General features: G+C 45.4%; 2 protein-coding genes across 2 annotated transcripts; both read left to right on the top strand.

The window, feature by feature from the left end:
* The first annotated feature begins 1,542 nt into the window (after positions 1-1,542).
* Positions 1,543-6,567, top strand: LOC121608367 (zona pellucida sperm-binding protein 3-like). Its single transcript, XM_041939625.1, has 9 exons — positions 1,543-1,666; positions 2,381-2,688; positions 3,544-3,662; positions 3,786-3,889; positions 4,001-4,178; positions 5,197-5,314; positions 5,402-5,484; positions 5,945-6,033; positions 6,503-6,567. Exons 1-9 carry the CDS (start codon positions 1,543-1,545, stop codon positions 6,565-6,567), a joined length of 1,188 nt encoding a protein of 395 aa, XP_041795559.1.
* A 5,331-nt stretch (positions 6,568-11,898) lies between these two features.
* Positions 11,899-25,874, top strand: LOC121607829 (ceramide kinase-like). The gene is made up of 13 exons (XM_041938823.1): positions 11,899-12,204; positions 15,329-15,469; positions 16,384-16,506; positions 16,585-16,710; positions 16,805-16,871; positions 17,088-17,233; positions 18,706-18,780; positions 19,932-20,084; positions 20,476-20,581; positions 20,936-21,015; positions 21,562-21,767; positions 21,888-22,108; positions 22,201-25,874. The coding sequence occupies exons 1-13, from the start codon at positions 12,069-12,071 to the stop codon at positions 22,286-22,288; spliced, it is 1,668 nt and encodes a 555-aa protein (XP_041794757.1). The 5' UTR covers positions 11,899-12,068; the 3' UTR covers positions 22,289-25,874.
* The last annotated feature ends 453 nt before the right edge of the window (positions 25,875-26,327 follow it).

A 26,327-nucleotide genomic window follows, 5' to 3' on the forward strand; every position in this document is an offset into this window, starting at 1 on the left:
CCGCATGCACGCACGCACGCACGCACACACACACACACGCACGCACACACACACACACACACACATATCTCTATACGGCTGTTCAGTATATGTTAATTATATAACAATGGATAGAGATCATCTCCATCGTATACCACCACCTGTTATCACTTAGGTCAGGTGATGACACCTGTGGAAGCACCATCCACTGAGGAAGACTGTGAGACGTGGTTGAAAGGTCCAGATAAACTAGTTTACCTTTAGTTCAGATTATTTGGACAAACATCAGTGACCTAGCTTTAAAACCACAGTGAAACACAGACAGCACTGAAGGATATTAAAACTGTATTCAGACACTGAACATTAGCGTTAGCGCGCCGTCACTGATGTGCACTGTGAACCTGAGCGCCACAAAACAGACACAGCGAGAGGGGGGAAAACACTAGACTTGGACTTAGTTTGCCGTCTGATGTGGCCCAGCGCGCCGGTCTCAGGTACTGAGCCGAGCTGATCCAGGATAAGTCTGGATGGAGCGTCGGTGCCACAGCTTTGATCTGCCTCCCTCCTGTCTGAGAGCGTTTCCTGACGGCTGTGAGCGGCGCTGACGGGGAGCCGAGGTGATGAAGATCCCGTGAAATGAACTTAGTGGAAAACATCTGCATCCTCAGCGAGAGATCCAGACAGCAACATCAGCCGATTAGTGCACCGCAAAAACTGTCGAGAACAAGAAATACGAGCAATAACAGCACAAATATCACTTAAAATAAGCAAATCCATCTGCCAGCGCGTCAGTGATGATTGACTATAATTCAGTTATAATTCTGGAAGGTCTAGTTTCAGGCTTCAGTTTCTCAGAGCCACGAATAAAAACTGAGAGGTGGGAAAACATTTCCTGTCAGAGAAGAACCAAGTTTATTTAGCCTCAATCTAACGTTTCAGAGCTGGTTTTTAATAAAAAATAACTTTCTGCCATTTTAGCTGAAACTGTCACGACATCCTGGCGGTGGATCATGTGACCGATCACCGCTGAACACTTCAGGTTCCTCTGGTTCAAAGGAAAACAACCAATCAGAGAGCGAGCTGCTGAGTCTCTCTCAGGTGGTCAAACGCAGACACTTTGTGTCCGCTGGCCAATCCAGAGTCAGTATTTGATCACCTGAGCGTCAGACTCAACAGTCGACCATCTTTCTGCTGAACCTGCACCTTTAAGATATTTCATCGTACTCAGATGTCACTTTTTGCAGTGTGTGTTAGTGACACAGAAAATCAAAGACCAGCTTCCTTCTCATGTGATATTTTCTGGGTTTGTTTGAAGACGAGGGAAACGTTCGTGTGGATCAAACAGAAATATTCTACACGTCTGCGCTCTGAAAAGATTCTGCATCTTCAGAAACTGGAATTCAAAATAAAGTCCTGTGTGTTGGCTGCAGGTGAACGAGGCGCAGCTGGAGAACCATGAGGTCAATCAGACGGCGGGCGGGGCTGAACTTCAGCTCTACAAAACCACCTGGTGCTCAGGTGAGAGTGTTTCAAACAAAGGAAACGCAGAATAAACTCATGAGCATGAAGCTGTCTGTCAGAATCCTTCTGTGTCTGTTCTGTGGAGCTTCAGCTGCAGCTCAGCAGTTAGACTGGAGCCCTGAGCCAGACCAGAGACCAGACCAGCCTGAAGTCCAGGAACCAGCAGGTAGACCTGATCCACAGCACAGGAATCACTGCAACACCTACCTCCTTAATATCTGATGGAAACTGATCACAAGCTGTCAGATGTCCTTTATTGTGTGTTGTTTTTCAGCAGATTTTCTGCATCAATCGATTGATTAGTTCTGATTAACATTCTGATAATAGTCAGATAATAGTCAGATAAAAGTCAGATTTGCTGTGGCAGAGCTCGAAGTGACCAACCAATAGTTCAAATTCAACAGCAAAGCTTCACATTCACGAAGCAGGATCAATAAATGTTTATACGTGAGGAATTATTTTTGAATGATCAAAATATTTGTCAATTAAATCAATTCTGCAACATACAGAAATTAACATACTTTCATTGTTTCAGCTGCACTTGTATAAACTGTTGGGTAGTTTAATTTATAACTGCAGAAATGTGCAAAGAATCTGAACCCGTCAGATGATGATCGGATGAATGCAGTGAAAACATTCAGAGAAGTAGAAGTTAAACTGGAGTGAAAGAAAAGACTCAATACTTCGAATGTCTACTTGAAGAAATGTCTTGTTTACATTCGTCTCAAAGCACAACTCAGCTTCCCCTCATTCTAATAGGCTCAGCACTGCCCCCTGTGGCCGGAGGGCAGAAAATCATCAAAGTGGTGTGGTTGGGACAGGGTTTTTTTTTTTTTTTTAAAGGTTTGTTTCAGTTTTACAAGACCCCTGTCCCTGCTAGATCTCCTCCAGGAGAAGCAGTCTTTCCAGGAACCGTTGTCCTGGAGGTTTCCGGATCCACCGGCCGAAGAGGAGCCTCGGTTCCCTCCAAACTTTGAGCTGAAGGCTCCGTCGCCGGCCGACAGCGTCAGTGCCGTCTGCGGGGAGAACTCCGTTCGGGTGGAGGCCAAGAAAGACCTGCTGGGGATCGGTAAACCCGTCCAGGCCGAAGACGTCACGCTGGGAGGATGTCCCGCCACGGGGGAAGACGCTGAAGCTCAGGTCCTGGTCTTTGAGTCCGAGCTGCATGGATGTGGCAGCCAGCTGCTGGTGAGGGTTTTGCAGTGACTCATGAAGGCGGCTTCTCGTTTTTAGCAGACAGCTGTCAATTTTAGCGAAAGGATGGTGATCGCTAGCAGGTTTTATTAGCTTTATCGAGCTAAATACTGTAATTTAGCTGTGAGTCGATAAATCTGTCTGCAGTCGACTCTTCAAAAAAACACAAAATACTTAAATTTGAGCTTGATGGTTACACACAATCTGAGCTGAAGCTAACAGGTCCCAGGTAAAGTCATCATCCTCACTCGGTGATGCGGCGTAGAGCTAGTTAGCATTAGCATCATAGCACAGTATAAGAAAAAACAAAACAAGCACCACAGAGGTTAGATTTGAGTTGTTCATATTTTAGGTCTTTAAGGAGTAAATTAGTCTTTATCTGATAGAGACAGAGCTGCTAACATTAGCTTAGGCGCTGGCTAAGCTAACTGGCTCCCACACACTGGTTATTGTGAACAGGTCTTATTTGAATTTAATCTATAATCCCACAACATGTCGTAAACTAATGATACAAAACTCAGCATTCCTGGTTAGGTTAGCCAGTAATGCTAACATTAGCCGCTAACATTAGAGCACATGCCACGCTTTTTAATCCAGCAGTTCCACTTTGTGCTCGTGTATTTTTTTATTTTTTGACATATTATCAGATAGTAGCTCTAGCTGCGAACATGTTAGCAACTGTTTGCCATTAGCATCCAGCTGCAGTCTTCATGTGCTAAAAAAACCAAAACAAGGAGCTAAAAGAGGCTAAAGAGCTCAAAGCTGCAGGGTTGGAAACAAGTCAGTGTCCACAACTAATACTAATTTAACTGAACTTGTCTTCATGCCTGACAGTAAAGTGTGTTTCAGATGTCCGAGGACTCGTTCATCTACGCCTTCACGCTGCTCTACACCCCCCGCCCCCTGGGAGACAGTCCAATCGTCCGAACCAGAGAAGTCTCAGTCAGCATCCAGTGTCAGTACCAGAGGTCAGACCTGAACCCGCTGAACCGGAGAAGCTTTTTGAGTTTCTGTGGTTTCAGTCGGTTCTGTTGAAACTGATGTTTTCTAAAATCCACAGTGTTTCTAGGTTTTTCTTGTCGATGTTTCAGGAAACATGATGTGAGCAGCAGGCTGCTGAAGCCAACCTGGACCCCCTTCAGTCTGACCAAAGCTTCAGAGGAAAGCCTCCTCTTCTCCTTCAGACTCATGACTGGTGGGTTTCTGTCAGATCAGCTGGTCTCTGTGATGGAGAGATGCTCTAAAATCAAACTGAAGGTTAGCGTCTCCTCCGTCCTGAACAGTCCTGTTTGTCCTCTTCTCTCAGATGATTGGCAGTTCCCCCGTCCGTCCGCTCACTTCCTGCTGGGAGACTTGATGAGGTTTGAAGTTTCAGTCAAACAGTTTCATCACGTCCCTCTCAGAGTGACGGTGGACAGCTGCGTGGCCACCGTCATCCCAAACATCGACACCGTCCCCCGATACGCCTTCCTGGGAAACAGCGGGTCAGTTTACTGCACCGTCCCGTCATTCGACAGTGCACCTTCAGTCGTAGTTTAACACGTCTGTATGAGCAGAAGGGAAATTTGATCAGTTTACTAAACAGTCAAACTTCTTGAGGAAAACATTCCAGAAATCAAATCAACCTGAATGGATCTTTAATTTTTTGTTTTTCCCTGGAACCTGTATTTATCCTCATCTCTGCTGGGGGTCAGCTGCCTGTCTGATCTTCTGTGTTGCATTCAGGTGTCTGTCTGTCTGAATGTCCTCTGTGTTGCGTTCAGGTGTCTGTCTGTCTGAATGTCCTCTGTGTTGCGTTCAGGTGTCTGTCTGTCTGAATGTCCTCTGTGTTGTGTTCAGGTCTCTTTCTCTGTCTGAATGTCCTCTGTGTTGCATTCAGGTGTCTTTGTCTGTCTGAATGTCCTCTGTGTTGTGTTCAGGTGTCTTTGTCTGTCTGAATGTCCTCTGTGTTGTGTTCAGGTCTCTTTCTCTGTCTGAATGTCCTCTGTGTTGCATTCAGGTGTCTTTGTCTGTCTGAATGTCCTGTGTTGCTTTCAGGGTGTCTTTGTCTGTCTGAATGTCCTCTGTGTTGCATTCCGGCATGTGTCTGTCTGAATGTCCTCTGTGTTGTGTTCAGGTGTCTTTGTCTGTCTGAATGTCCTCTGTGTTGTGTTCAGGTGTCTTTCTCTGTCTGAATGTCCTCTGTGTTGCATTCAGGTGTCTTTGTCTGTCTGAATGTCCTGTGTTGCGTTCAGGCGTCTTTGTCTGTCTGAATGTCCTCTGTGTTGCGTTCAGGTGTCTTTGTCTGAAAGTCCTCTGTGTTGCATTCAGGTGTCTGTCTGTCTGAATGTCCTCTGTGTTGCGTTCAGGTGTCTTTGTCTGAAAGTCCTCTGTGTTGCATTCAGGTGTCTGTCTGTCTGAATGTCCTCTGTGTTGCATTCAGGTGTCTTTGTCTGTCTGAATGCCCTCTGTGTTGTGTTCAGGTGTCTTTGTCTGTCTGAATGTCCTCTGTGTTGCATTCAGGTGCATGTTTGACAGTCAGCTGACAGGCTCCAGCTCTCAGTTCTTGCCTCGGTCTCAGGACGACAAACTGCAGTTTGAGGTTGAGGCGTTCAGGTTCCAGCAGGACAGCAGCGGCGTGGTGAGACTCAAACACGTTTCCTGTTTATCTGACTGGTTTCCTCTTTTCCAGATGACGAAGGTTAAACTCGTCTTTTTGTGTCTTCAGATCTACGTCACCTGCAGTCTGAGAGCCGCAGCAGCTGCTGCAACTGTTGATGACACCAACAAGGCCTGTTCATTCTCCAACGGGTGAGACGACTCCCATCATCCTCTGCTGCAAACAGCAGCATCGCTCTGAGGGTTTAAAACACAGATTTTAACTGACGTTGTGTTTGGGGCTAAACTCCACAGAGCAAGACAAAACTCAGATTTCAGTTCTTTTTATTTCACTCACTTTAGTTCAGCTCACACGTTGTGGACGAGAAAACTGTGGATCTGAATGTGAGACAGAAGCTCTGATGAGCTGATTCTGTTGTAAGAACTGTGAACGTGGACTTTTGGACATGTCTACAGTTGAAACAGGCAAACTTTGATAGTAAGCAGTCCCCAGAAATAAGGTGACTAAAGCTTGAATGTTTAAATTGAAGTGGTTGGCATCCAGTAGAGAGAATATCTGATGATGTGACGAGAATCTGAACCTTCTTGGTTTTAACTGTTGTAAGAGGCGTTCAGGCGTCTTTGTCTGTCTGAATGAGGCTTTGATTCACAGGTGGAGGGAGGCCAGTGGCAGCCATCAGGTGTGCACCTGCTGTGATACAGAGTGTGGGACAGGAAGCCAGAGTCACCCGACAGGAACAGGTAACGTGGGGCCACGTCGGAAGAAGTACTCGGATCTTTTAAGTACAAGCAGTAAAAAAAAAAAAAAATGCAAGTTTTCATGAAAAGTATGTAAGTATTAGCATTAAAATATACCAAAAGTAAAAATACCCATTATGTAGACTGGCCCCTTTCTGAAATATCAAATATCACTGGATTGTAAGTGGTAATGCATTAATGTGTAACACTAGTGTTGGCAGATGTAGTGAAGTAAAAAGTGCAGTATTTGCCTCTGAAATGTAGTAGAGTAGAAGTATGAAGTAGCAAAAAAAAAACAAGCTAGAGAACAAATACCTCAATTGTACTTAGTTGCAGTAATTGAGTAAATATAATCAAGGTGTTTTTTTGTTATTTTAATAAAGGGTTTCAGTTTAATTATGGGATGCACTTGAAGGGGTACATGACATGAAACGTATGAACGTGAAGGGGCTGGTGTCTTTCTGTGTTGCAGATGCTCAGTGGGAACAGGAAACAGCTGTTGGACCAATCACAGTGAAGGAGAGACCTCTACGGTGACAAAACACAACGTGAACTTGATTTAAAAAATAAAATAAGAGCTAAAATGAATGAGATTAAAGCTCTTATTAACCTTCAAAGACCTGGTTTCATAGTACACAACACTAAGTGTCACCGCAAAACTAACAGAGTAACAATCTTCAGAATGAAGGTTTACATATTTCCCATTCTGCTGACATTGCCTGAATGCAGCATAATGGTTAATTAGTTTCTGACCAGTAAATAGCGTCACAATGAAAAGTCATTTAGGCACTTCTGTTGATCTACTGTGAGTGTACGTTTCTTTGGACACAATTAATAAATGAATACAAAATCCAATTATTACATCAAAAATCCCTGAAACTCCAAAAGGGATGCCTCAGATCTGCTCTACTAGCCCGTTAGCTTCCTTGTTTCTACTGTATTAGCCCGTTAGCTTCCTTGTTTCTACTGTATTAGCCCATTAGCTTCCTTGTTTGCGCAATAGAAATGAAAATAACCTCTCGTGTGTGTTAAACTGCAGCTGAATCTTGTTTAATTAGATTCAGTTTGACGTCAGTTCATGTTGTTACACTAGAAATCAAGAATTTCTTTGATTTATCCCTGAAAACACAGATCTGCTCATTTCTCCATTTATTTGGAAAAGGTGAAACTAAACCCCTGAAAATACTTTAATTTCTTTCCTGAGATCTTCCCAAATTAAGTAAAATTCAGGTTGTGTGTGCGCAGCTGCTGACATTAGTGATGTGATCTCACCTCTGTTTGTCTCCTACACATCAGTTCTGAATATGTTTTAAAGGGGTGAATCACCTCAAATTGACCAAATGGCAGAAAAACCATTGTTCCATTTTTCTCCAAAGTTATGACATTTAAAGATATAAAAATATCAATTAACTATTATTACTTTGGCCATTAATTATCCCTTTAAATTCCATTTTAAATACCAAATAATTTATATGGCACCAAATTTGACCCAGTAATTGAACAATGGCCTGAAATCAGCTTTATCTTTTCATTCATTTGTCGTCATAACGACGATTTATTGCTTTATTTTTACCAAACGCAGGCGTGAAAATGCAAACGGCCTGCAGCACGACCCGATTCTTCATCAGTCCACTGAAATGTTTTAGCTACTCTGCGGCATCTTAAAGTTGGGACTGACCTTTGACCTTCAGTCTGACCCGTCTGCTCTGGGTGGGGGTCGGTTGGTGCTGTGCTGGGACAGCTGCATCGTCCATTTCAGACGACATCACCTGAGTGGACGCAGCTGGAGAGACTGTCACCATGCATCATGCAGAGGGCGGGGCAAAGGGCTCATCATCTGTTTTCTATATATAACCCTGACCTACACCCTCCTCCTCCTCACCATCAAGCCGCCTTGTTTCCTCGCCGCGGCATCCATCACGGGCCGGAGAGGAGCTTCCTGTCGGCTTCATCCATCTCTGCTGTCCGTCTCTCGGGGGAGGACAGGACCTCTGCTGGCTGTGTGAGCTGAAGCTCAGAGGTCACAGGGTCAAACTCGACAACAGAGCCTTCACAATAAAAGTCTTCAGCGATGAACTTTGTTTCTGTCACAGTGATTTTCTTTTAAATCCAAATCAGGAAACTGATGTGAAACTTGTCTGAGAACAAACAGAAACAAATGGAGCCACTTTAATTTGTTTAATTTGTCTCCAAAATCACTGAAAGACCTCAATGTGGGAGCATTATTCTCACAGCAGAAGATGCTGTTTGAATTTGTATGAACCTTTATTTTAACCAGAGCGTGACGACAGACTGAGAAAAGGGTTTCAGGTTTTCAGGCTCCTGTCGTCACTTGAACCTCGTCTTATGGATCAAATCGGCCTCAGCTCTTCTCAACAGACTCGCAGGCTCCTTCTCAGGCTGACAGAAAACCTGAGCAGCTGCAGGGTCCATCAGCGGTTCAGATTCATCAGGGTCCATCAACCCTGACCCATCAGGAAACTGGCAAAGTTCAATTTGTCAGCATCCCATCGAAGACAGAAAATCACGTTTCTAATAATGCAGAGAAATCAAAGAAAAATGAATAAAATGTGAATGTGCTTCTCAGAATCTGCACACACAAACAGCAGAGTGTGCAGCAGCAGCGCCCCCTGCTGCCCCTGAATAAAACCTCCTGGAAATCACACAACACGTCCTGGAAAACCTGGAAATATCTGTCAGAACAGGGAAGCATCCTGGAAAATGTCAGTCAGTGGTCACATCACATCACAACAAGCTTTGTTTGGTTCCAGTCACATGAAGGTTTTTTTATTCTAATTTCTAAAAAAGAGGGGGACCAAATATAAAATTAGTTTAAAAAAAAAACAGCAAGTCAAATTAATTCTTTTTATAAAGAACCATTAAAACCAACAAATAATGCTGTTTTTTATGTGCTCTTATTTTGTAGGTATTAATTTCCTGTGTTTTAGTTATCAGCATGGTTGAATAGGAGAGTTTCTCAGTGATTATGGATTAATACATTTAACCTTTGAACATGCTCTACAAGCAAAGGTAAAAGTACAATAATTGAATAATTAAAACTGCTTGTTTGCTCACAGATGTGATCTTCAGTTTACTAATTAAGGAAATAATGAAAGTAATTAGCAACCAGCAGCTCTGCTGATGCACATATGAGCATGTCAGTGTTGTATGAAGACTTAAACGTGAAAATGTCCTTTAAAAGTTATTAAAGGACATTTTATTTATCTGACAGCGTCACTTATTACACTTATTGTAATGTGATGTAATATTTGATATAAGGTAGAATCTACTGTAAAAGCTTGAACTAGTTGTTCTGGTTCAGGTCTCGTTCACGTCACACGATAGTTTGAAAAACTCCTTAAAACCGTAAAATGATTCAATATTTCACAAAAAAGTAAAAGTCATAAAGTCGTTAAAACCCCTCCAACAAGCTGCAGCAGTGAAACACAGCTTACACACCGACACAGCAGTGAAACACAGCTTACACACTGATGCAGCAGTGAAACACAGCTTACACACCGACGCTTCAGTGAAACACAGCTTACACACCGACGCTTCAGTAATAAACTAAAGTCATATAACAACACGTCAGCCACAGGGGACACTTTACTGCAGGATGAGTACTTTCACTTTGATACTTTAAGTACTTTTAGTTACATTGATCTGTGAAGGAATGACTTGTGATGGAGTTTTTTTAGCTTGTTGTATTGGTACTAAAAGAATCGGAGCATTTCTTCCACCTCTGGTGATGTTTGACATTTAGGATCGTGGCAACCTTTGGACTTCGAGCTGATCAAGATGTCTGAGGAGTCTCCTCAGGAGTCTCCTCAGGAGTCTCCTCAGTCCTCAATCTGAAGTAAGGACTGAGGAGATCAGAGGTGTCGGCTTGTTCTGATCGATGCTTTTTAAAAACAAAAGAACCATAAATCCATCATCCTCTCAGTCTGTTACTGTGGAAAACAGAATATTTATGTGACAGCAGACGAGTCTTCTGTCAGGACTGTTTCCCCCAAACGTCCTCCAGACCTGTGAGCCGCAGCTGATTAGAGGCTCAGACAGGAAACACAAACACATCCAGAAACACTGAACAACAGAGACTCCATCCTGAACAAACAATCTCTACTCAAAGTCCACTTACTCGCTTGTTCTGAAACTGTCAGCCAGAGGGGGGAGGAAGTACTCAGATCATAAAAAAGCAAAAGTAAAAGTACTAATACCAAACTGCAATCAAATACTCTACTACAAGTAGAAATCATGCATTAAAAATGTGATGGAAGTAAAAGTACATTGTTCATCTGACCTCATCAGATTATAGTGACTCAGCAGATTTTACTGCTGGAGCTGGTTGAGCTTCATTTGAACTAATGATTCTTTTCATTCTGGATCAATCAGCTGATTATTTCCTCCATTAATCGATCGATCGATCGGTTTGGAAACATTGTGAAAATAGTGAGAAATGTGGTGACGATGAGGCCAAAGTGACGCCTTCACAGTGTTTGTTACATTATTTATTTATTTTTTTACTTTCAAATTGTCAAAATAATTCAAAGGAAAAGCAGCAAATCTTCATATTTGAAGCTGGAACCATGAATCAACTGAACCCTTACATGTTAAACTGTTGTCTAATCAGTTGCCAAAACTAAAGCTGTCAGATAAATGTAGAGAAGTAAAAAAGTTCAACATTTCCTTCTAAAATGTGGTGGAATAGATGTAGAAAAGAACATACTTATATAAAATACAAGTACCTCGAGTACAGTAAATGTACTTAGTTACGTTCAACTACTGATGATGATGTATTTTTAAGTCTGAACAGACAACGTGTCCTAAAAAGCCACAAACTGTGATTAGTTCAGCAGAAGTTTGTTCTTCCTCCAGCACAGGAGGACGTGATGACGTCACGACGACGACAGACGCTGATGCATTAAGGTGCTGGGTGAAGCGTTGGAATTCTGAAAGGAGCTTTTTGGTTTGGTTTTGCTTGGTTTTTGTTGTATAAACACAAAAAACAGTGAGAATGGACAGAACTCAAATGATTTTGAAGGATTCTGAGTATCTTTGATTATGTGAAGGACGAGGAGAACATAAAACAGGAACATTTCATTCTGATAAGCAGTCTGGCAGTTTGTATGTACAGATTATTTGCTTTGTTTGACACCTTTAGACATTTTTGTCTTTAAAGACACTATAAAAGGTTTCAAACAAAGTTTGGGGTCAATTATGCCATCAGAAAAATTGATTTCAAACACCATTTCAACATCAAACTGTAGATAAGACTGGGACTTTTTCAGTTCCCAAAAAAAGTAAACATGGTTTTGCACAAATGTAATGATACAGTAGTTTATTGACATTAAAATTACTTTTAAATAAACCAGTTTCCTTTTCAAAAATATCAAAAAATGCAATAAATGTTTGGCACTTTGACTTTGCTAATGTTTTATATACAAAAAGCAAAAGGTTTATACACTTGATGCATTAATAACATTCAAAATGCAGCCAAGATCAATGAAATATTTAAAAACAAAAATCAAATGAGAATTGCAACATAAGAATGTAGTTTATCACATCTTTAGCATCCATGCAGTATTTGAATCTGTCCAGGTAAGAATTTAGGGAGAATGTGAGAACAGAATTTCATGAAGAGATGGATGACATGTTTCTTCACAAACATCTCATCAATATAGGGACCAAAAAAATATTCAAGTGTAATTTAAGCTTTGAATGTGATGAGTCTCTAGTTTTCTCTAGTCTCTAGAGTTCTGAATATCACGCCAAACGGTTTGGCTGACATTAAAGTTTCAGAGTTTTCTGGCAGCACCTGAATGCAGCACTTGAACGCAGCTCCTCCCACTTCCGGTAAGAAACCGCTATCTGTCAGAAAAACATCCCGAGCTGCGATCCGCTACACAAACAGACCTTCACCGACACATTGAAGCTTCTCCGGACTCACAGACAGAACATGTCCGGGTGCAGGTAACCGTCCCGGGGTTGCCGCCGCGTCCTCAGCCGGCTGAAGGACGGGCAGAGACGGACAGACGGAGATGGAGAGGCCGGCCAGGCAGCTGTTGTTGTCCGAGCTCCGCGTCAGAAACGCCGCGTACGATGTGAGCCTGAGCCGGTCCCTGCTCACCTGGAAAAGACGGATTTCCAGCCCGGTGTACCACCCGTTCAGACCCAGTAAGACACGCGTTAGATGTCTCTCTGTCCCCGTGTGTTTTAAATCTGTCTGTCTGTGTGTCTGTCCCCCTTAACACACCGAGACACCGAGTGAGACAAACAAAGGGCAAAGAGGACACTGGGGGGACATGTTGGACCCTCGGACAGTGTTTGGACCTCAGAGGACAGACACGTCAAGGCCCTGAACAGAACATAATGTGGTCCAGACTGTGTGTGTGTGTGTGGGGGGGGGGGGGGGGGGGAGTGAGACATGATATATCCGGTTACATAACACACAACGTCCAGTCTGACACACAATATGTGGAGGTCAGCGGTGGGGGGGGGGGGGGCACCTCTTACACTTTTACAGCATTTTAAGCGAAATACGGACAAAAAGAGGCGATAAAATGTTTTAAAACTAAACTTCATCATAATTTCTCAGTTTCCTCTTTGTCTGCCATGAAGTGCTTACTGGAGGAGTACTTCTACAACAACGCAGTACTTCTACTTTCACTGAAAGGATCTGACGACTACTTCTCCTCTGGTTGGTCCTGTCAGGATGCCCGTTGTGAGCCCCCCCCCCCCCCACAGACAGAGCACATAGTAAATCTCTCACTGATCTCAATCACCACCCTCACTGCTCCTCAGTCAGACAGGTGAGCTCAGTCAGACAGGTGAGCTGCCTTCAGGAAAGCTCAGCTTCAGGGTTCACTGTGACCACAGACAGTGAGGAAACGACCCCCCCTCTAATGACTTTATGGTCTCAGTCACCAGTTTCCTCTTCTGTTTGGCCTGATGTTCATTTTGTACGTTACGGTCCCGTTTCCGGTGGAATAGATGATTTAACGGGAGTGTTTCAGTGTGTGGTTACCTCGTGATTGAAGTCGCCGCCGCTGTGAGTCCTCCGGCTCTCACTCGGGTCAAACCAGGTCAGAGGCGTAGCAAAGCTCCACCCTCTCGGCCAAATACGGTCACTTCCTGGTCTAAAGAGGCTGCACCAGCTGATTTGATCATAAACTGATCCAGAATCAGAAAGTGACCTTATTTACACAACTGAACACGCAGTAGAATCTGAAATGCATCTTGGGAGTTGTAGTTGGCCTGTCTCTTCAGCGTGTCCACAGCTCTGTGCGTGTTGACTTAAATCAAAGACTCAGGTGTTTCCAGGTGTTCACGGGTCGTCTGTGTGAACCCGACCGTTACTGCGTGAACCAGCAGGATGCAGCTCCTCTGATTCAGTGTATCAGCTGATCACAGTCCAGCTGTGTGTCTCCACATGGTGCTGTATTTCTGTTGTCATGGTAACAGCAGAAACAGCTGCCGGGTGTGTAAAGCTGAAACAGACAGCAGTGTGTGCTTTAACCTTGATACACATCCCTTTGATTTTTCTGTGATCAGTATTGATCCGGGGACATTTTACAGTGTAGAAATCAGCTTGTCGGCGCCCTCTAGTGGACAAACAGTGTCACGAAGACAGTTTCTGTCCTGCTTGTTGTTTCTGTGCTGCAGTTTCTTGTTGCTTATCTGCAGACATGAACAGATACGGTTTCATTACGCTGTTGGCGGGGCACATAAATAAACCAGTGATCCACTGAGCCGTGTGCGTCATGTGATCCTGCAGTAAACCTGCTAAACGTTAGCATGTTAGCATTAGGGATGATCAGAGAAAACTTCAAGTCAGTAGCAAAATGTCATTTATGAATGTAAGACTTTTCTTTCTTTTTACTCTTTAAATTATTTAACTAGCTTTATTATTTCACCCGTCTGGTAGTTCAGACTTCAGGGTGTGGGGGTCCACCTCAGCTGGTCTCTGTAGAGAAGCTCTGGATGGATGAAGTGGGTGGTGAGTGTTTGGTAACGGTGTGGTTCTCCTGCAGGCCTCTGTGTTCCTTCGTCCTGTCGTCAGCTGGACTCAGGTAGGAGATTCTGCTCCCGCGATGCAGCGGGCCCCCCCCGCCTGCTGGCTGCAGGTGTCGTGGCTGCGGCGCTGCTGTTCGAACATGTTTCTCTGTTTGATGGCCGAGCTGTGAACTCTGTGTGTTCCCTGCAGTTCTGTTCCAAAATGATGCAAATATTCATTACAATATCAACACCCCCCCCCCCCCCCCCCAGTGTCTGCTGACCTGCTGTCGTTGGTTCAGCCTGTAGAATAGCGTGCTCGCAGAAACACCCTGTGAGAACTCGTTCTTTAAGGAACCTTTGCTGAGATGTTCAGATGGATGTCAGTCTCATGTCTGTGTTAGCATGCATGTAGTTAGCCTAGCTTAGCATCGTTCCAGTGCCTAACTCATGGCTTGGCCTCTTCCTGCCGTGTCGAGCGGACAGTAAGTGGTGTTTGGTTTGGTCACATTGAACGGCTTGTAAAACACAAACAAAGTAATAAAGTTTTTACATAAAGTTGAGTCAAAGAATAAAAACAGTAAATGAAGCTCGTACAGCGGCTGCAGAGGCTGGCGGTCCCGCCTACACTGGTGTGTGTGTGATCATGTGACCTCTCTCATGATTCTCAGGTTCAGGCTACTTTGAGGTACCTGTCTGTCACATGACCCCCGCCTACCTGTGGTGTCTGCAGCTGATGAAGTTTCCCCTGACCCCCTTTAAATGTCCTTTAACATTTTATTGTGAAATCAGTGATGATAAAAGTTGCAGTTTGAGAAGAGAAATCGGCGATAAAAGGAGTGAAACTCGTGAAGCGCTCAGCTGGTGGAGCGGGCCATCCACCAATCACAGGGCTCGTAGCTGATTCCATGTCCACATGTCAGATCAACGTGTCCTCGAGTGAGACACTGACCCCATGTTGACCTGACAGTTAGGTCAGAACCTTGTCTCTGTGTTCGAGTGAGTTATGACAGATGTCACCTGGAGGTTCTGCTTTCAACCAGTCCGTCCACACGGATCGTTTTCTTGGTTCTAGATTGACTTTTTATTTTCCAGGAAGCTGTTGGCTTCACGTCATCCTCTAAACGTCTCGTCAAACGTGCTGCGTCACAGAGAATACGTGGATTTATCTGAGGCGCAGTGACTCCTGCAGCTGAAAGTTCATGGTGTGTTCAAGTGCTCCACAACTAACTGTGTGTGTGTGTGTGTGTGTGTGTGTGCGTGTGTGCGTGTGTGTGTGTGCGTGTGCGCGCATGTGTCGGGTCAGGTGTGTGTCACACTGTGTCAGTGTCAGAGATCATCTCTGTCAGAGAGGAAGAGGAGGACAACAGCAGCAGACAAAGAGACGACGGCAGCTGGAAGAAGATCAGAGAGAGAGACGGGAAGGACTGCAGGCAGGCCTTCACAGGTAAACACACCTGACACACACACAGAGTAAACAGCATCGAGACACACATCTGTACACACATCTGTACACACATCTGTACACACACCTGGACACACAGCTGGAAGCACAGAAACAGTTAACACACCTGGAAACTTACTGAAACCAAAGGTCACTGATTTTAGAAGCGTTTTGTCAAACTTTTCTCTTTACATCCTGACAGCGATTGATAATCAAACACTCAACCAATAAAAAAAAAGAGAATAAAATCTGGTATCTGCGGCTCTCGCAGGCCTGTGATTGGATGACCTACCTGCCTGCCTGCGTACGTACCTGTCTGCTAACGCTGTGACGAGCTAGTCGCACAAGAAAGGCAGAGAAAGTGCAGCTAGATGTTCTTAATGCTAACATGCTAACAGCTGTGACTCCATTAGCCGCGTTGGTTGTTTACAATGATGCAGGTGTTGTTAAGACATTTGAGCATGATGTGCTCCTCCTCCTCCTCCTCCTCCTCCAGCAGGAGTCAGGCAGTGCGTGTTCATGCACTTTTGGGAAGTGACTTTGGTGGGAGGGATGAAGGGAGGGGATGGGATTTTTTTTTTAGCTGACTCTTGCTGGTTTGTCCAACATTAGCAACACCTGCTGTAAACACACCTGGAAACACACCTGGAAACACAGCTTTGTGTTCACTCTGTGACAGAGTGAGAATAAACTCTGTCTCTGCAGTTCCTTCACAATAAAAGCATTCCACCGGCTCACAGGTGAAATGGTTTTAATCAAAACGATTAATGATCAGGAGTTAATTACCTCAGGAATCATTAATCATTAGCTGGTCGATTATGAAATGACGGGTTTTGTGTGCGTGCGTGCGTGTGCGTGCGTGCGTGCGTGTGCGTGCGTGTGCGTGCGTGTGCGTGTGCGTGTGTGTGGTATTCCAGTCTTGTACGTGGAGAGGAGTCGGCAGCACCGCTGGCGGTGCGCTGAGGTCACCTTCACGTGTCCAGAGGAGGCGCTGTGTCAACGCTGGGTCAGCAGCATCAGAGAGCAGCTCGCCACCATCAGTACGACTTCACACACACACACCAACACACACACGTGATCAATGATCAGATTGACCAGTAACATCGTTGTTTCTCCAGCCAGCAGACCCAAACACCTGCTGGTCTACATCAACCCGTACGGCGGGAAGCGGCAGGGCAAGAACATCTACGAGCAGAAGGTCGCCCCGCTGTTCGCCCAGGCCGGCGTCTCCACGCACGTCATTGGTTAGTCTTGCGTCGCTCACTTCCTCTTCTCGTGCGTCCTGTGTCAGGGATCACACATCTAAAGCACAATGTGTCTGGGTGTCTGTCGTCATAGTGACGGAGTATGCCAATTATGCGAGGGATCACCTGAGGACGGAGGCGGAGCTGAAGAAGTTTGATGGGTGAGCATCGTCACTGTAGTTCCATCACAGAGCGCAGAGTACCTGTGGACATGTGGATAACCGCCAAAATAAAAGCACCACAGAGAGCACACCTGTCAGGCTGCTGTCCTCTTCATGTTCTCACATTAATTATCTTTGACTTTTTATCCTGTAATGGAATTCCAGTTCACAGTTCTTTTAAGCTCCCGCTGACGTTTGAGTTTGCCCCCCGCTCAGGGTGGTGTGCGTCGGAGGGGACGGCATGTTCAGTGAGATCATCCACGGGCTGATCTGGAGGACGCAGGTCGACGGCGGCGTCGATCCAAACTCTCCTGATGAAGCTCTGCTTCCCTGCTCGCTGCGCATCGGAATCATTCCTGCAGGTCAGTCGCACTGACAGGACCCCAGCTCCAGGGTGGGGCTTTAAAGAGGTCCTGGAGGGGGTTGTAGTGGTCCTGGAGGGGGTTGTAGTGGTCCTGGAGGAGGTTGTAGTGGTCTTGGAGGGGGTTCAGTGGGCTGCTGAGGAGGTTGTAGTGGTCCTAGCGGGGGTTAAAGAGGTCCTGGAGGGGGTTGTAGTGGTCCTGGAGGAGGTTGTAGTGGTTCTGGAGGGCATTATAGTGGTCCTGGAGGGGCTTAAAGAGGTCCTTGAGGAGGTTGTAGTGGTCCTGGAGGGGGTTAAAGAGGTCCTGGAGGAGGTTGTAGTGGTCCTGGAGGAGGTTGTAGTGGTCCTGGGGGGGGGTTGTAATGGTTCTGGAGGGCATTATAGTGGTCCTGGAGGGGGTTAAAGAGGTCCTGGAGGAGGTTTTAGTGGTCCTGGAGGGGGTTGTAGTGGTCCTGGAGGGGGTTCAGTGGGCTGCCGATGAGGTTGTAGAGGTTTTTGAAGAGGTCCTTGATGCTCCAGGGATCCTTGAGTGAACTTATGTAGCATCAGCCTTGTTGCTATGGCCACCTGCAGTTTAACCCTCTGGGGGGCAGGTTCATTCAGGTTTGTTCTATCAGATTTTTTTTGTGTTCATTTCTGTCTTTGAAGCCGTCTGTTACCCCACATACATGGTTTCCTTCTCCAGCACCAACCCAGCTGTTTGTCTGACACGAACACCTTTAAAGATGTACCAATCTTGATTTTATTACAACTTATTTTGTTTTTTATTTATTCAAAGTGAATTCCTGTGCCAGTTAATGTTTCTTTATTTATTCAAAGTGATCTACTGTGCCCTTTAATGTTTTTTTATTTATTTATTCAAAGTGATCTACTGTGCCCTTTAATGTTTTTTTATTTATTTATTCAAAGTGATCTACTGTGCCCGTTGATCTCTTTCTTCTCTCTGAATGTTTCTTGGTGTACGACCAGCTGCTGTGTGAAAGCCCCACGTCGGCACTCTCAGCTGCTCTTCTCAGCTTGTCTCTACGTGACATACGAATAAAGCTTTGTTTGTATTTATGTGACATGCTCAGTGTGCTCGCCGATGAACTGACAGGGTGTAAACACTGTGCTGAGGTGAACACAGCTGCCAATCAGAGAGCAGGATCTCTGTGACCTGGGTAAAGGTGCAGAAACGGGCTGTGGCCTCGTTTCTCACTTTGTTCTGTTTGTTTGTGTTTTTTTTTGTTTCCTGTTGTTCTGCTTGATCTATAAATACACACACACACACACACACACACACACAGCTCATCAGGGAGACATGAATTATCTGTGCAGCAGTGGAGGAGAAGCAGCTCACCTGGTTAATGAACGGCTGCTGTGCAGCAATGTTATTGTTATTTATTTCACCTGGCTGTCCCCCCCCCCCCCCCCCCCCCCCCCCCCCAGTGAGGGCAGCCAGTCTGTTAACCTTCATCTGTCTGCTTGTTTCAGGCTCGACAGACTGTATCTGCTTCGCCACCGTGGGAACCAACGACCCCGTGACCTCTGCGCTGCACATCATCGTAGGTCAGTCACATGGTCTAAGCCCAACATGGACAAACCAAACACCGGCTCGGGGAGGGGTCTTTGTGTTTTTCAAGGGTGAAGCGAGGGGTGTTCAGTCCGTTGCAATCTTCAGCCTCACCACTAGATGCCACTGTTCATCCAGCCTTTATAGATGCTGGAGCGATCACTGCGGGGCGACTCACATCCACGCACCAGATATAACAACAGCTCGCCAAAACCATAATAATGATAACTGATAATAAGACATTCAATTTTCCAATTAGGTCAAATGATTTGCTGCATAAATTTGGATAATTAAATGTCCAGTAAACGCACTATGTTTAACAGCTAACAGCAGAGGTTTAGAGGTTTAGAGGTTTAGAGGTTGAAGATCGATCTTCTCAGCTGTCTTAGTGTCCTGGTTTTAAGGAGGTGCTGTATTTCCTTCCTGGAGTCAGGGCCACTGAAATTAAAACCATTCTCTCCACAACATAACTCACCATGAAGCCAGCAGAGCGTGACTGATCCAAACATACCTGACATGAAAACTGCCTCAACAAACCGGGAGATGGTTTAATGTCTGTCCAGAAGGGCGGGAAAGGTCTGCTCCCAAAAACTGAACCCTGCTGCACACCTCCTGTTACTGATTAAAGCTAACTGGTAGCTTCCCAGTTTAACAGATCTTGTCTCACTGAACCAGTTACATGCATTGATGTTTAATCCACTATTATGGTCTGCCGTATGAAATACTTATAGATCAACAAGAAGTGCTTTTTATTATCCAGAGCTCCTGCAGTGTCATTGACAGACAGATGAAGAGCTGTTAGTGTGCTGTGTCCTGCACAGAAATACCTTCAACTGATCATTGTAGTGGTGATCATTTACACGTTTGGTGCAAATCAAACAATAGATGGCGCCTTTTTCCTCTTAGCTCATGATAATAATGTTCAAATGTCATCAGATTCTGTATCCATGTCCAGTTTGTCCTCCAGCACAGCTGGACACTGAGTTTAATGAAAATCCACCGTGGTCTCATAAAGCCTCAAAGACTCTCAGAGCCCAGTTTACCTGCAGGTCTAGTTTGTGATTGTGTCTCCTATAAAACAAAGATTTGAGCCCGACATGAACTCATTCGACGTCGGTTTGTTGAAAGTGTTTATCTGCGTGTTCAGGAGACTCTCAGCCGATGGACGTGTGCTCAGTTCACCACGACGACACGTTCCTGCGATACTCTGTCTCCCTGCTGGGATACGGTTTCTACGGCGACGTGCTGACCGACAGCGAGAGGAAGAGATGGATGGGGCCGGCCCGATACGACCTGTCAGGTACGAATACGACGGGTGTCCTCCGTGACGTCAGTGACAATCCTGGTTCTGTTGTTTATTAGTGAGCGAAGCTTCCTGTTGGCTAAAAACACAGAAAACACGTCTCACCAGCACACAAAGCTTCCGTCGTCTTGGATACGGATATTCAACAGGTAAAAGGGTAATTACTTAATGATATGCAGTGTTGTCTTTTCATGTTGCCACAGAACTCAGTCCTGAACTCATTCTGACTGATGTTCAGGTAAATTAAATTACAGTCGGTCAACTGTCAATCAGAACATCAGGTAGTTCCTGATCAGGGCACCAATCAGCCCTGATTCGTGTCTTCAGGAGAGGCGGAGAATAAAAAGAAGTCCAGTTATAATCCATCCCATTCATGTGACTCCGACAGGTGTGAAGATGTTCCTGACGCATCACTACTACGAAGGAACGGTGTCCTACCTGCCCGCCAGAGGCATCATGGGAACGCCGCGGGACGCCGCCAGGTGTCGATCTGGGTGAGCGAGACGCTAATACAGCTTTAAATTTAAACCTTTAATATCCAGGTGTTCCCGTCAGGTAAGCTATCAAAGAGTTGAGTAACAGTTCAGTGTAGCAGCTAAAAGCTAGCTTTGGTTCGAGTTAGCTAATGTTAGCGTAGTTTGATTCAGGCGAGCTGACGGTTTAATTTTTAACAACCAACACACACTGGTCCACTTCATGTTAGCAGAAGTGGAAATCGTTCGAGTTCAGCAAAGGTTAGCTAATGAGTTTAGTAGCGAGAACGCTCTGAACCTCTCAGCGGGTGAGCTCTGGTTACGTCATGTGACTCTTGTTTTACGCCCTGAATCGTTGTTGTCTGTATTTTTCAGCTGTGCGGTTTGTCAGCACAACGGGCAGCTGCTGTCAGAGAGAGCTGAGCGGTACGAGATGGACGAACCCACGGACAGCGGTGAGTCCAACAAGTCCTCATTCAGAGCTGAAGACAACGAGCGAACTCGTCTTCGGACAGTTTTATCCTGTCAAAGAGTGGAAGCAGAGGAAACTGCCAGCCGGGTTTAATCCAGAGTCAGAAATAAATACCAGATACTGGATCTGTTACAGATGTACCAATATACTTCTCGTCCATGTTGGCTTAAAACTGAGTCCAGGTTCATTCTGGACCCTGGAAACATTAACCAGCAGGTCACCTTGAGGTCAGTTCAGTAACTGATCTGCAGGTGTTGCAGATGAACTCTGAACCTCAGCTCTTATAGTTACTGTGTTGTGTGGTTGTATTAAAATGTTTTTCTTGTCTCGTTGCTCAGTTTTTCTTCTCCACGCTGCCGTCTGATTGTCACGATGATGTTAGATGAACGTATTCATCGTTGACGGTGGCTGTGCTCCTGAAAACCTGCATTCAACACTGTTTATAGCAACATTTTTCTCAGTGAAAGCTGAACGATGGAGAGCTGAGTGATAAAAGCTCAAATCTGGTTTTTGGTTGTTTTGGTTCCAGAGAACGACGGCGAGTGGAAGACAATCCGAGGCAAGTTCCTGGCCATCAACGCTGCCAGTATGAGCTGCGCTTGTCCTCGCAGCCCTAAAGGCCTCTCACCTGCGGCTCACCTGGCCGACGGCACCACCGACCTCATCCTGGTCCGAAAATGCTCCCGCTTCAACTTCCTCAGACACCTCCTCCGACACACCAGCAAAGACGACCAGGTAATAAATCAGTACTCGAGTCTCTACGTGATCATAAGACTGAAACCTCTGGTCTAGTCAAAATCCGGAGAGGAAAACTTGATCTGATCCAGATCCACGATCTCGTTCTGTCTCGACCAGTTTGACCTGACCTTCGTCGAGGTCCACCGGGTGCGGCGTTTCCGCTTCACGCCACGTCACTGCCAGAGCGACTCGGACCTGGAGCTGGACCTGCGGGAGAACGGCAAACGGCAGATCTTCAGCCACATCTGCCGAGACCACCCGGCTTGTGGCTGCGCCCCCGCCTACAGCAGCTGGAACTGCGACGGCGAGATTCTGACCCACACCGCCATCGACGTCCGGTACGGTGACCCTCTGCGAGTGTCTTACTTTATATTTGAATCCAGGTTAAAGTTCTCGTAAAAACTGTCCATTCTGTTTGTTTTTTTCCCAGAGTGCACTGCCAGTTGATCAAGCTGTTTGCACGAGGGATCGAAGAACCGCCGGTGTTCGAGGATCTCACCAACCCCTGTGCAATATAGACCCTCGATCCCCTTTTTCCCTGTCAGACACTGGAGTCGTCACTCTGTTTCCGCCGCCGCCGTCATGTGACACATCCTTCACCAGGAGACTCGACAGGATCTGCCGACTCGGCAAGAAGTTCAGCTTTTACTGGACAAAGATCAGCAGAGACAAACCAAAACTTTCCTCTCTGGGTCTGATAGTCCAGCATTTCTTTCTTTCAAACCTCCTGAACAGCATTAATCCAGCAGCTGGTTTGACCCAGAGAGCAAAGCTTCACCCTCACATTTGTTCTGCTGTTGATTTGATGCTAACAGTTGGATGGTTGCTGGGTGTCTGGCACCTCATTTATTCCAGTCCTGAAAGTGAAACCTGCCCAGTTTTTTTCCCATCATCCTCAGATCATGACTAGATGATCTCGTTACCTTGAGGTTATAAATGTGTCCCGTCACAGAAACCAGATGTGTCAGAGCGAGGTGGACTGTCGCTGCCTGTAGACTGGACTCGTCGGGACTTGTCTCCGTCTTGTAGGTGTTTCGCGACTTTGTCCTGTGGGTGTTCTGACCTGGACTTGTCTCCGTGTCGACCACCAGTCTTACCTGTTACAGACTTTTGTCTCCGAGTCCAGATGGGTTTTCTCCGTGGCTGCTGTCAGTCCCCTGTTAGCCGTCTTGACTTGGGTTCAACCTCAATTAGACTTTTTTTCTATTATCTGACTTGTTACTGACTCGTTCCTGTCTGACTCGGTATGACTGGATTAGAAACTGTTACATCAATAGAACCTTATTTGCATTTTAAATGGTTTTAATTATTGTTAATAGTCAAAACCTGGATTTGGAATGATCTGTTACGTGTTTTAAGGCTGCCAGACACCTGCCAGTCATTCTGAGGGTCACATGATCATTATGGGCGAGGGGTGGAGTCACATTCATACATGAGAAAGGAAATCTCCTGTTTCTGTCGTGTCTCATGAAGACCTGAGAACAATCAGAACTGTGAAATTGTATTTTTACATATTTCATTTCCCAGCATTCAAACCTAATCTAATTTTTATTTTACGTTTTGTGTCAGTCGAGCTGGTCGTGTGTGACCGACATCGATATGCAAATGAACTCACAGAACACGAATCAAATCGTCTGAGTTCTGAGGAGAAGAACGGCTGAAACACAAACTGAATGAGCTGAAGTTGTAGCTGTGGTTTAATGCTCTGAACTCGTCCGTCTGGTTTATTTTGTTTCAAAGTAATCACCTGAACCTTCCAGCTATCACATAAGAGTCACGTTAAACAAAAGACAGTTAAAGCGGTGGCCCCCAACCTCGGTGCCAGGACCCCCCAGTGGTCAGAAAACAAATCTGAGGATAGGAATCTAACATGTCAGGATTAGCATTGTTAGCATTGAGCTCAAACCAACAAAGTTCTGCCTCACTGGTTGTTAATCGTTGAGGTTTCTAAATAATCTGAACCTCATGTGACGAGCAGTCACACACAGACAGACCTGTTTTGGGGGTCACGAGCCAAAAAGGTGGGAACCACTGCACTAAAGGGTTTGGCCATCGATCTCCACGTGCTTTTAGTTTGTGTTTATCCAGGAATACTTTAACAGCTGCAAATGATCCCCGGAGTCCAGACAGAAAACTGTTTGTGTATAAATGATTTTCAGTTCCTTCGTGGTGTTCGTGGAGGTTCGAAGTTCTCTGAATTCAGGTTTTCACTGTGAAGTCCAGTGTTGATACGCAGCCACTGCTCAGTGTTCACGGTCGAGTCTTCATCAGTGCAGGTTTTGGATCCTGCAGGGTCACAGGGGACCGTTCTGAGCTCGTCGTAGCCTCGTGTCAGCTAACTGACCAAACTATCTACATGTAGCAGCGTCGTCTGGATTGTTGTTTCTTCACTGATGTTATTGCCTTCACAGACGCTCAGGATGGTGATGTCAGGCTGTCCGATCTCCCCCTTTAGATTTTAATCACCTTTCATCCAGCCCCCCCCTCAACACAAACTGCGATCATTAATATGAATATTTTTGGCTCCGCTACTGGGAAGCCCTAAGAAATCTCTTCAAGGAGTCTTCGTCAACATGAATCGAGTTGAAATCATCTTATTTTCTGCATTGTCAGTCTTTTGGAGAATAATTTGAGCTCTGAGACGACCCCGACAGGAGGCGGCGTATCAGCACTGGACCGTCAGACTCTAGATGCTGTTTGTCTGTTTGTCCTGTTTCCTCTCCGCTGATGAAGAGCGGGACTCAAACTGACGGAGGAGGGGACCGGTAGCAGTTCATGGTGCTCCAAAACACCAACCAATCAGCTTTCTCCTGATTGTGATCTGACCAAACACCAGCCGGGGTTTAAAGATGTAGCTGTGCGTCTGTGTGTGGCGGCTCAGACCGGATCACGCTGACAGTGATGTGAACCTGGCCTGACTCGGTGTTCAGTCGGACTCTGGGGGACTTGTGAAGACCTTCAGCCCAGCTGTCTGTCTCGTGTTGGTCTATCTCTGAACATTTTATTGATGTGTAATCAGACTCTGAATGTTTGCTGTAAAAGCCAAAAACCCGTTGGCACGAGGTCGACTGGCGACAGATGACTGACGTGGACTTTTAATTAGGAGACAAATATGAATTTAGATTTAGCTGTGGACATTAATCACATGTTTGTGCTTTGGTGCTGTAGATTTCGTGCCCAGTCAAACCAGAACTGGTCTTTTAATCTGCATGTTTTCGTGAAACAGTGCTGGGGGCTCGATGATGTCGTAAATACTTGTCGAGCTATGGTGGCTGCCGAGCGACATATGAATGACTCCGATGCTGTCAGGACACACAGTTTATTCAAAAGACGGATTTGTCTCATAATTGTCTCCGTTACGAAAGCAGGATAAATAAAGCTGGATGGTGACACAGAGCTAAAAAGCTAAGCTACGTCAGCACTGTGACGGCTTGCTATTGGTCAGTGGCAAAAATTTGCGTTTGTGTCAGCCAGTCCTAATAAATTCCAGGTCAGAGACATCAGGAGTCCCGATAAAACGACACGAGCATCAAAAGTGATGAAAAGTTTTCTAGCAGCTAGCTGGAATGTCATTACCGGACAATACCAGTTCATGACGACGGCCTATCACAGCCTGCTTGGTGACCGCGGTACTCTAGAAGTTAGCATCCTCAGTTTTAGACACCCCCCCCCCCCCCCCCCCCCCATTAAAGCATCCACTGATCGCAGAGGGAAGTATGTAAAAATCTAGATGATACCTGAACAGGTAGGAATCATGAGAGCAGCCCCGACGTCGTACTGTGCTAACGTATAACATGTAGAACGAAGGATTACTGCAAACACTGATTATTTTTAGTATTCTTTAGTCTTGATTATCTTTCTGATTAGTTCTCTAAAAGGTCAGAATAAACTCAAATGTCCAGCAGCTCTTTTTCTCCACGTCCAAAGTTAAAAACTGACATTTAGCTGTACGAACCTTTAGATTCTCCCAATTTAAACCTCCACACTGGAGTTCAATCTGACGCTGAAAGTCGGTCGACCTCGAGCTGTAATCTGAGCTGTACCTGATCTTTACCTTCTGCTGTAGCTGTTTCATTATCAGGAATTAAAAACACATTCTTCTGACCTCTCGCTGTGTGTTTCTGCTGCTCACAGGCTCCAAACAGCCATAAACCCCCGAGGAGTTCACCTGAGCGCCGGCTTTTTGTTTCCTGACACCAGTTCTCACTTTGTCGAGGACGTTTTAGTGGCTTCATCATGCTGGAACAGGAAATCTCAGATAGATTTTCTGACCCTCTCTGACAGAAACTGACCTGAAAACAGCACAAAGTCAATATATTTACTGTCTGAGCTCATCAGTTCATTGGTTTCTGTAAATATCTGCTGATTCTGGATCTGATGCAGCAACATGTTTCAAACACGTTGAGACAGGAGCAACTAAAGACTGGGAAAGATGTGGAACGCTCCAAAAACACCTGTTTGGATCATTCCACAGGTAAACAGGCTGATTGGTAACAGGTGATAGCATCATGATTGAAAGGCTCAGTGGGTCACAGCGAGGATGGAGCGACGGTTTGT

Source organism: Chelmon rostratus, chromosome 6, assembly GCF_017976325.1.
Source record: "Chelmon rostratus isolate fCheRos1 chromosome 6, fCheRos1.pri, whole genome shotgun sequence".
Classification (NCBI taxonomy): Eukaryota; Metazoa; Chordata; class Actinopteri; order Chaetodontiformes; family Chaetodontidae; genus Chelmon; species Chelmon rostratus.